General features: G+C 43.4%; 1 protein-coding gene across 2 annotated transcripts in view; it reads right to left on the bottom strand.

The window, feature by feature from the left end:
• Window positions 1–12173, bottom strand: part of ZFYVE16 (zinc finger FYVE-type containing 16) — a 429022-nt gene that overhangs the window by 372448 nt on the left and 44401 nt on the right. For both annotated transcript variants that reach the window (XM_069224433.1, XM_069224442.1), the window contains exon 2: window positions 5204–5308. In XM_069224433.1, coding sequence (XP_069080534.1) covers window positions 5204–5273 — 70 coding nt within the window. In that variant the 5' untranslated portion in view covers window positions 5274–5308. The remainder of the gene's footprint in view (window positions 1–5203; window positions 5309–12173) is intronic.

Raw genomic sequence — 12173 nt, 5'->3', positions numbered from 1 at the left:
GTTTGAACAATAGACATTATCAATGCTTTGAGTAGGTTATAAATAGAAGTCAGATGGTTGTGCGTTTCATCTGTGCAGTTTATTCCAGAAACTCACTAAGATATGGTATGCAAACTAATGAACAAGAAAAGACTTGCAAGTCGTCTTCGTTTTCTCTCCAGAGCAATTCCCACAGCAGAGATTTTGAGGGAAGGTAAGGTAGCACTCCAGCAATCATACCTGTATGAGGTTTTATCTCAGGTAAGTTGAAAGCCAAATATATTGACGTAGATCAGAGAAACAAAAGGCTGTTCCCCTGCAGCACAACTAAGGAAATAAGAAAACACACATTACCAATTTTGTTATTTGTGGCTGTTCTGGACCTCTCTTTTCCAGAGACAGGCCTAGAGTCTTCTACGCATACACTACATTAGTGTGATATCAGGGCCAAACAAAGACAGAATAACAAGTTCCTTGCAGTCGGGCACTCAGGGCATGGGTGCATACCCACTTACCATGTAGAGGACCTACAGCAAGATGAAGGAATTGATCTGGTGAGATTAGTGGTAAAAGGGGGACCTGTAGTACCATCAGTTGGATGTTCGGGATTTTTTGATTATATGGATTACAATGGCCCGGAGAGGGAGTGATCAATCACTCTACCACCCATCCATATCTCTGAGAAATATGTGCCATTGCACAATGCACATTTCATATGAAGGTCATTCAAACTCTTTCACAAGCGTAAAAATAAGGTTTTATTTTTTTTTTTTTTTTTTTTTTTTTTAACTGTTTGGACTTTGTCGAAAACATTTACTCTGAACACACAGCAGTTCTACTCATACACCAACTCAACAGTCCCCGAAAACGTCGCAAAAATTACACACACAGATTAGGAATCTTTATCAGCCAATTTCACACACAAACACTTAGCTCACACAAAGCAAAAATATTCATATCTGGTTCTCAAGAGAAAAAATAGAAACTCATGCATGGCAAGTGTATGCCCTTAAGGACAGTGGAGGAGTTCTGAAATTCAGTAAAATGTGCAAAAAGGTGATGCTTTTGTGCAGGGCGCAGGTTAGAATCCGGGTGGTCACAGCCCAAAGTCGAACATGTAACCCTTGCCCTATTTCTGCAGACCATACTTTTAGGAAGGAGGGCATGCATCGATGGTAGGTCTGCCAACAACCACCATGGTGGTAATTTCAAGTAATTGCTGGTGTAAATCCACTGTACCACCATCTCTGGTGGTACAGTGGATTTACACCAGCGATTACTTGAGCAGAAGGGCATTGACAACAAGCACAAAGGACAGATAGCGCCCTCCAGAAAAGGGGAGTTTTGAGGGAAATGGCCTGATAGGAAAGCAGGGTGTGTCAAAAGGGTGTGTGCAGACAGGCTCAGCAGAACTTGTTGATCTAGTGCTGAGCAGGGAAGTCCTGTAACTCCTGCCCAACCCAACTACTGCTTGACTTAAGCAATATTCTAAGTGACTATTGAAAGGTGCTTCTAAAGACTGGTGCTGATCTCATTCTATTTTACACAGTGTGGAAGTTATTCCTGCCATCCAATCATTCCCACCAAGCCACTGAAACAAAATGACTAAGGACCAGAGAACCTTTCTTGATCCATGCCCTGAAGCAGCTACAGGAACCTTACAGTTGGGAGAGCACATCTGACCCTCATCTGGACTCCTTGCAGGGTGACTGTGTCCGGTTTGACCATTTGGGGGTCTTAAGAACTACTACCAATGGCATACACCGAAGGGTTTCACAAATGGAGGGTTCATTGACCTAACTGAAATCCAAGGAAAGGATCTCTTTTTGTATGATCAAACACCCCAGCAACCCCTAAGTGTTAAGACTGATGCTGCTAATTTTTGACTCTGTAGAACCGGACCCTCCTGTACCGGCCCCAGTGCCTGTGCTCTGATGCCCAAAGTGTGTGTACAATTGGCGAATACCAGATTCACTTATCTAACTTACCTATAGGTCCTTAGGAAATGGTACACGAGATACTCCACACAGTAAGTCAAATGTCACTAGTGGACTGCAGCACTTAACTGAGCCACTACTACAGTAACAAGGTAAAAACAGGACTGGATGCCTGCCACAGCAGCCTAGACGGGCAGATTTAAACTGCCAAACTCAATATGGCAAAATAGACCATTTTGCTTGGTCATTCCCTTCCTTTTTATTATTAATAAGCCATCCCTTGGGAAACTCCTCAAAGCATACAAGGCAGGGTACCTAATGTTAAAAATAAGGTCATGTTCTTTCTGTGTTTTGTGTGGCTTGAAAACACATAATAGCCATTTTTTTACTGTAGCAAGGCCAGTGGTCCAACTGGCTAACATGAGCTTCACTAAGCTCTGCGCTAAGTACCAGCTTCCATTTGGGAACATCAAATATACTACTCCAAGGTATCAAATGAATTGTTGCATTAAACCTCATTGCCGAGACTGGATTTAAGACAACTTTTACTAAAAAGGTGGCACCCCAGCCCCTGTTTCCTAATCATTACTGGACTGGAATGAAGACCAAACTAGGAAGGATTGTCCTGCTGTTCCCTAGACCCAGCAAACAGAGGTTGTAACAAAGACTGGATTGCACCTGGTGCACTCAAGGGAGCCACAAAGAATTGTATGCCTGCTGTGCCCACGTGTGGAAAAGAGCTCCTTGTGCCAGAACGGAAGAAGTGACTCCAAGGACTAGCTGGCTAGCCCCCTAATAAGCTTCAGGATCGCCAAAAGCTAAGGAACCCTGTTATTCTCAGGAGCCCAGCTGCCCATGAACATTTACCCGCCACTGGATGTCGAAGTGCCTGCTGGGTGGCAAGTCCTAACCTTCCACATGTCCACAAGCCTATGGGACCCGTTGCCAAAGATTAAGTGGACCTGGGCCCTCAGAAAGAAAATAATTACTTACCTGTAATCAACCTCGGGATGTGCTGTAACTGGGAGACAAGTTGACCAGTGACAACTTGGCTACCACTGAACACTTGGTATAGCATAGGAGATCGAGTCCTGAGGCCGAAGATGACCCCCTGATAGTCATGGACGCCAGGGTGGCCCTTGGAAAACTCACCGCCTCTCTTCTGGGTCTTCAGGATTTCATCTTCCTGAATCTCCAACATAAGAACTACTTATGTGGGAAAAATAAGAAAAAGATACTGAGGACACCAAGATGGATGGAAGTGGCAGGTAACTGTACCCCTGGACCCCAGGGGTCCCTGTGACTGGACCCCACTCCTCAGTGGGGTCCAAGATAAGAGACGTAGCCGCACTAGCTAGTTGGCCAAGATTTGCTCAAATAATTACAACAATTTATTCCATCTGTACTAAAAGAATTTATTTACACTTTTTGAAAAATACTATCTCCGTTTTTCCTCTATACATTTTTGTCATTTCGGTTTCTATTTTAAGATAAAAATACACTGCTTTATAAAATTGTTGTTGGATTTTTATTATGTTTCGTTTCTTATTCGTTGTTTTGGAACATCTTTGGTACTCTAGTTCTTTTGATTAAGCCTGACTGCTCTGTGTCCCAGCTACCGAGGACTAAGTTAAGGGTTTTATTAAAGAAACCTAACTGGACCTGATAAAGATTGAGACCGTATTACATGGTAAGGTCTCACAACCACACCACATAATAAATGGCATTCCTACATAAGGTGGTGCATAGAAAGAAGCATGTGCAGGATCGGGACTTACAACATTGTTGGAGACCCAAGTGCCTGAGAGGATGATGCATGTAACTTGGAATCCTTCCAAGACTGAGTAATTACTGTGCTGATGCGTCAGGATCTGGAAATGGGAAGATAATATGCAAACACTGCAAAAAACAGGATGCCAGTGGTGAAGGTGTCGTCGTCGTCAAGCAGAGAGTCTGCAAAGTCCCTGTTGATGCATTTTCTAAGAGAGGAGGACTAGACAGGTGCTCCATTGCGTTTTAGAACTGCCCGTGTTTGGCTTCCTATTATTAACCATGGCCATAAGTTTCCAAGCGCAGGGACAATCGCTGTGGATTTTAGGAATTATTTGTAAATAGGCGTGGTGGCATGATATGCATCCACATGTTATAGCGCATCAAAATGAACATTTTTCTAAAAGTCAATCAATGTAGAGATAAATGGAAGAACTTCGGGTGCTGGCTGCAGTATTGGTGGTGTCACTGTGGTTCCCTGCCTCACACTGAAAGAATGATGTTTGGATAGTAGGAATCCCTGGCAGGTGAGTGGCAGTGTCAATTAAGATATTTTTTTAGAGAGCAGTAGGGGATTCATTGGCCTTGGTCCAGCAAAAGGAGGGGGGGTAGGGCAGGACACATGAAGTTATTCATGTATTCATCAACACACGGCAGTTCTACTCATACACCACATTATTGTTATTTATAGTTTATATTTAGTCTCCTGGGTTTCTTTACCTTTCTTTCACTCCCTCGAAATTAAATTATGACTGCTTTGGATGTGGAGACATGCGATCAGTAACCAGTTCAACTGCTTTCTACCACACTGCATTAAGTTATGAATTCGAAAATACATATTGTTTTCATGGCCTTTGGCTTGTACCAAAATATAATGTGCTTAATATATAGATTTTGAAAAAAGAAAACAGAAAGTGATCAACAAAAGCGCTTGTCCTGAACTTATGAACTAGCAATCCCTCGAAGTGGTCTTAAATGGATTCTGCGTTTGTCTTTGCCAATACAGCAAACTCGTCTTAGTCCTGCCCCAAAAGGATCACCATAGCCTGAACACTAGGTCTGAGCAGGAACCCACGGATTCATTGCGGCCTTGTTGGGCCTCATCGGTGAGGTTCATTTTGAGGGGCTTTCAGCCCATGCCTAGCATACTTCTACAACCTGAGGAGTATGACCAACAGTGAGTCAGCCTTGGTGCATACCATCACCAATGTTATTTATAATCCCAAACCCAATATCAAGGGTTTTGGCAATAAAGAGGTTTTAAAATCACAGTATTATTCTGCTGTACATTTGTCTACGTGGCATCCATCTAAGGAGAGTAAGCCCTCCTATGTACCGCCTGAAACGATATTGTCATTGTCCAACAGTGGAACCATAGAATCTTAGTCTTCCTGGTGATCTAGTACATTCTCTGCGATTTTCTTAGTATGATTTTAGAACACTTTGGAAAGGCCCTATGCTGTATGTTAGGTAAGATAATCAAAATGTTAAAAAGTAACAAAATGAAGTTCACGCACCAGTGTTTTGCTCCAAGTCATCAAGTAGTTTGTCGAGGTCACACACAGCTGCTTTGAAGTAGCTATCCATCTTAAGAGTGGACTCCAAATGTCATATAATTGTACCTTGGAGACAAAGTATACAGTTAATTTTCAGCAAAACATGTAACCTTATAATAACTTTTAAAAAAGAGCACCCTGCTTTGATATAGTGTAACAAAATCTCCAGAATTCATTACACATTGTTACGGACATCAATATTTAAGTTACTTTTTAATGCTAAGTGGAACAGGTTGCGCATAGAAGGCCCATTAGGAAGTCATGTCTAAAAAGTAAACAACAATCTTTAAACTATGACAGACCGCAACGGTCGTTCCAAGTTGAAATAACTGTATTCTGCACTTATATGTAAAGCTCATTTAAAGTGTGAAAATAAACTAGATGTTGGGATGGGAATGTCCCACTTATGATAGTACAGACATGCACCACCGTCCAGATTGACCACAGTTGTAAGTTATCGCGTACTATGACTTTTTGGCTTAGCACATGATAATCCTGCATGAGCTGAAGCCTTGTAACTGACCGCAATACCCCAGGCAAGGCTTAAACGTCTGGAGGAGCACATCAATCTTTTGCTCTAGTTGGCATGGGATTACTGCACCCCCCCTATCCTGCAATATATGCATACAGCGTAGGTGGCAGTGTACTGTTTGTCTGATTCATAATTCTACATATACCTTTTTTCTGTTTGGTGTAGCACATACAGACCCCACTTGAGTAAAGTGCCACTTAAATGAAAGTCCCAATGCTTGCGGATATCCCAATGTGGGTCATGTGCATGCTGTATGCATGTAAAAAACAAAATAATAATAATCAAATATGAAATGCATTATTCATATCTGGTGACTATTATATAACCATATAAGTATTAAAATAAATATAATAAAATATAGGCAAAGAGATATTACAGGCTAAAAAAACGGCTACAAGACAACCACTACTTTACTTTTTGCAATACTTTTTTGTGTGCCAGTAATACAAATAAGGATTTATATTGTGAAAAATCCATAAAGGGAGTCTTGTGTTTGCATATATAAATTAACCCGGTCCCTTTATTGGTGTAGGGGTACCTCTCCTAATTGTCGGCGTAAAAATGATGGCACCTTGTACCACTGTTTGGGGTAGTCTGAGAATAAAGTCTGTCACAAACGTATATGTTCCAAAACTTCTTTCTTTTACTCTCCAGTTGAGGACATTCAAAAAGCAGCGAAGACAGCCAATATATAGTGTCCATTGAAAACAGCAGAAACAGCCAACGCCTGTTGTTTCGAGACACAGTCTCTTCTTCAAGGCTGTGCGTATCCCAAATTCTTTCCTCAAGCACAGAAAACAAACTTGGTCTTTCTTGTTCACTTGAATTCCCAGACAAAGGAACTAAAGAGGCCACCATTACTACATGGTCAGGGGCCAGCCTAAGATGCCATCCTGGGAGAAGCCAGGCAACGAACTTTTGAAGCCACAGCCTCTGAAATATCCTCACATGCCGTTACAACAAAACATCATGAACCATCGCCGTGTTAAGGGGCGCGTGGGGTGCCATCCACATCTGGCATCCGAGCACGGTAAAAATGTAAAATAATATTAAAGTTTCATGCAGCAACAACCAGAGAAGGGTAAGATGTACGCTCAGCACTATTTATAGCCATACTGGGGGGAACCATCTAGACCCTACTCAAAGTGAAACAATAGGGTACCACTCATGGCACAAACCTATTTGGTGGCCTGCAACGAAAGTCCATACACTCAACGACCAATCTTACAATCACTATCTGAAACGTGGCAGGCCTGACGTCAACTTTGAAAAGTAAATCCACGCTGACTTATTTAGGAAGAAGTGACAACCTCTGCCTGCATGAGACATGGGCTCTCACCCCATCGTGCTACATGGCTACTACAAACTTTTTAAGCCAGCAAAATAAACCAGTCTTATTGGACGACCTTCGAGGGGCCCTTTAATATTTATCAAACACTGCTGTAAGATCAAGGATGTGCCTCTAGTACGAACTTTTTTAGCTTCACAAGCAGTGCTAATTTCTGGCACAGAGAGGGCTTCCTCTCCTTTTAATTAACTGCTACCATAAACACACCCAAAACAGTTAAACTGGCTGCCACTAAAGCCCTATATGACAGCTTAGAGGATATCTTTCTGGAATTTGCCTCACATGAGGTTCTGGTAGTTGGAGATTTTAACATCAGGGGACTCGAGTTCTCCAACATTTTCAAATGTAAAACCAAAGAACTGGACACAATGAACAACCTGTTGTCCAACCATAATCTAGTACCTGCTGAAAATCTCTCAACACCCCCCCCACCCCACCCAGTACCCCCCCACATGCAGTTCCCTGCAACCTTTAGAGGCATTTCAACCACTGATTACATTTTTCTATAAGCCACCTTAGCTAGCCATCAGGTTAATTTGGAGACTCCTGTGCACCCAGAAAGTGACCATAATCCTGTGACCGTACAGCTGGTTTTAAATACGGTTTTGTCTGTCAATCTCCAAGTAGTGGGAAGATCTACTCAAGCAGAACCAGTTAAGTTAGTCAGGAGAATCAACTGGTGGCCATCGGACACCATCATGGTGAGTGAGACGCTCAAAGAGGCTACATCAGGAATTGACTGTAACCCTCAGGGGGGCCTCCACCAAATATAGGATGGCCTCATTCACAAGCTAAGGATCCACCTGTTGGGATCGGGCACGCCTCCCAAAATAGTCCCAGTAATTTGCGAAGGCGCCGCCAGACAGTTACTTAACAGAGCCATCATTTTGGCCCGTAGAGCTTTAAGAAGGGCACTCTGAGCTCACATATTAAAACATACTGCAAACTCCGTGAAGTGCATCGCTAACTTGTGTGAAATATACAAACAATCTAGGATGAAAAGATAAACTTTGAGCAAAACATAGACCTACCCCTGCACCTCTTCCACTAAACATTTGCTCCAAAGACCTTATACCTCTCACACTCAAGGGGAGGGGGACTTCCACCCCACAACATCTATCTCAGGCAGCACTGTGGACCCCCAGGCCCCAGCGATCAAAGAGGATATCCAAACACTATCGAAAATTCACAAAGACATGGCATCACACCGGTATAACGTCAAAGACCTCATTGGTCTTGACCAGTCACTGCGCCTAACAGACTCCAGTCTCGAACAAGTAGAAACAACTTTGGCTGACCACGTCTGGGACAATGTCAACATCAAGGAACACATTTAAAAGTTAGAACCATGCTACAGTGCTGGATAAAATTGACAACCTAGAAAACCACTCTAGATGGAACAATATCTAGGGCATTGCAACGATGATCCTTCCAATGAGTTAGAAGCCTATGTACAAGCCCTCCTCGCCCACATTCTTCAGAAGACCAATGATACTCAGATTCTCCTAGATGGCACCCATAGAGTCTACTTCATATACCAACAGAATATGAACCTCCCTCCAGATTTACTCACCGGTGTCTATTGTCCATTATTTCCACATACAAGATAAACTACTGCAAGCGGCTCACCATCAGGAACCTATAGTGTTTTGTGGAGACATAATCTCACTCTTCCAAGATGTTTCAGCTTACATACTGGAGAACCAGAGAGAATTTCACTAAGTAACCCAACACTTGCAAAACAAAAAAATCCCATTCCACTGGGGATTTCCATTCCAGCAGTTTTTCACACACACACAAAGACAAGAGAGTGACTGTTCGCATCCCACAAGAAGCCTGCGAGATGCTGGGCATGCCACCAACCCTAGACACAGAACACCTACCGGACACAGATTGCATCCACCCGTGGACCGGGGTGGCGGCTGGCGTGTTCAATCAACGTGCTCTGCCCACAAAAAGGCCCACAAGCAGGAACAACAAGGAGATAAAGCACGCAGCCATCCACATCGGAGGAGGACACCATAACATAGTTTATTCCCCAGATCCAAAACCTCTGACACTGACAGGTCATTTGATGTCCACGGTCTTATAGAGACTTCTTTACTGGTAACTATCTTTTGCTCATAAAGACTAAGAACTTGCGGATGGGGATCCCACATAAAGCCTAGGAGCCTGCCTCTACTTTCACTGATGCTATCTGAAGACCTATATGACCTGCCAACCCAGTATTATAGTTCACACCCCCACATATGGCTCGCCTCTGGGGTCACGCTGATCATGTTTTCCACCCAACCACAGTTCTTATTTAATTCCCTAGTGGGACCCAGTTTTTTAGTATCCCAGTTGAGAGATACAACACACACCAACAGAGAAGAAACATTTTCTGCTCATCGCTTTGCATATACAAACTTGTGTAAAATATACAAACAAACGATCTAGGATGAAAATAAAAACTTTGAGCAAATTTAGTGGGTACAAACTCATCAAATACTACATGAAAAAAGCCTTGTCACTTTTGGGACTATATTAGCAATCTCAGGAATTCTTGTGGAATCTCCACCACTCATAATAGGCACAACACGGTCCCAGAAGAAGCCTGGGTCTGATATCCTACTGCCTTATATAACAGCTCCACAAAAGACTCAAGCAACATCTTTGTTTGGGACTCAGAAGATCAAATGCCTGGGTACAGTAAAGCCCTGGTCTCTGGGGCTAACATCTACAAACTGCTAAAAGCCATGAAAAACAATGGAGCACCAGACGTTAACGCCTCCCATATGCAAATGCTCTCCGGAGGACTGGGCAAAGGTGTTAACTCCCCTTTTGACCAGAGCCTATAGTGCTGTGCAGACTCCAGACTCTTGGAGAGGCTCCATCTTATGCCCCATTTTCATTAAAGGAGACTGGACAATGCCACCTAACTACCGGCTTATAGCCCTCTTAGGCTCAGAGGCCAAGTTCTATGCCCGCATCTTACTCAAGCTGCTAGGGGATTGGTACGCTGCAAATCACATTTTGCGTTTTCTCCAAACTGAGTTTTGCGCAGCGGCATAAACAATGGAGAATATCAAAGCCCTCGCCATGATAAGTCATCAACCAGCCCAAAATCAGCCTCCTCTCCTCTGTTTTATCGATTACAGTGCTACCTTTGATAAAGTAGCCTGCAATTTGCTATGAAAGAAGTCAAATGCATGGGGGCTACTACGGCAACTACTTAGTCTAGTGAGATGATAGCACTCCAATACCAGGCTTTGTGGGAGAAGGGACCCAAACACAGTAACCTCATAAATTCCAACCAACGACGGACTGAAGCAGGGGTGTGTTCTCACACTAATCGATACACCACCGACCTGGGCAGATTTTGGGAGCGCAGAAGCCTGATACCTTCAGCACTCAGCCACTCAAAACTCCAGATCTTACAATATGCTGTTGACATAGTCTTGGACCACTCAAAAGCAGATCTCTAGGGGCCATAAATAAACTCCAAGAATATAACAATGCAAACTTCCTCACCATCAATCAGGAAAAAACCAAAGTCTTTATCTTTGACCTCTACAAAAAGAAAAATCTCCAAATTGATGTATGGGGGCTGCAACCATTAATACCATGATGAAATACAGTTGTTTGGGTGTATGGTTCCACAAGACATCCGGCACTAAGGTCTATTTAGCTCTTCTAAAACAAAAAAGCTGGAGCCATTAAATACTCCCTGATGCGTTTCAACAAGATCTTATACAGTGCTTCGGCTGCACCCATACTGAAGGTCATGAAGGCCGCGTTCCTCCTGGCAGTACACTATGGGAAACCAGCTTTCCCGGAAGCATGTGCCCCCACTTTAGAAAAAATCCAATGTACAGCCTACAAGAGGGTATTTGAACTGCCCAGACACGTAAGGAGGACCAGACTATGCTAGGAACTCGCCCTACCAAGGAAGTCGCTTATATGTGAGGTTGATTCCCTCACATTTCACATAACGGTTCTTGAAGCTCCGACAAATACTTTAAAAGCTCATCTAAGAGAGACATTTGAGACACCAGGGAATCCCTGGCACTGACAAGTTCAAAGGGCGCTGACATCTCTTCAATTAGAATGCCTGGCACTGATTTCGGACGATATTTCATACTTACCCTGGAAAAAGGCCATCAATAGGCAGTTGACTTCAATTACATATTCACTGAACTTCCTCACTTGAAAGTCTTCAAACCTGTTACACCCCCTGAACAACTTTTACCTTGAGGGGGAAGCCACAACTATATATTCTGGAAGCCTTAAACCGACGAGCTCGCAGAAACATTCTATTCGTGCGACTCTTGGGAGTTTGAGTGACAGATTTAACTCTTGGGTCCGACAAAGCGAGGAGAGGAACTGGAGACTTTGCAACCACAAGATCGAATCCTGGTTATATCTCCTGTGCTGTTGCCCTGTGGTCCACGCTCACAGGAGATTCCTCTTGAAACCATTATATTTACAGAGAAATTTGCTCCAGACTGGAGGCCTCTTCATTGTGCTTTTCTCAAGTAGATACAAGTTCCCCATCCAGATGCAGCAAATAGGTCAGCTTCCTTGAAGACTGATTACGACTCTATACTGCAGAGCCCTACTCAGATATGGCTACTCAGAAACTGATAAAGGGCTACAGAAAGTTACCAAGAATTGCTCCGTTTCCATCATTATGGTCAACATTACATACACAGAACTAGAAGCCCAAAAAATATATATCTACACACCATGGACGCATTGCAGGTTCTGCCCATAAAAAATCCAAAAGTCTTCCAGAAAAGATTTCCCTATTTCAGGGCTTGGCCAGGGAGGAGACCAGCCAAGATAAGTCTCCCCTGAACTCAGACATCGCACCCCTATTCCCTTCAAATTAAGATATAAAACCAGTAACTTTCATGGGCTAAGAAACACACCCCCCTCCCCCGCCAGAGTCCTAATGATGTGAGAAGCAGATGGAGACCTGATCAAGCCACCCCGGTGGCAATCGAGACAAGCTGACACAACATGGCGGCCCCCATTGTCTGGCAGCAACACTAGCCCTCTGAACTTTC

Source organism: Pleurodeles waltl, chromosome 1_1 (assembly GCF_031143425.1).
Source record: "Pleurodeles waltl isolate 20211129_DDA chromosome 1_1, aPleWal1.hap1.20221129, whole genome shotgun sequence".
In the NCBI taxonomy this organism is placed as follows: domain Eukaryota; kingdom Metazoa; phylum Chordata; class Amphibia; order Caudata; family Salamandridae; genus Pleurodeles; species Pleurodeles waltl.
This window is presented reverse-complemented; position numbering and strand designations above follow the sequence as displayed.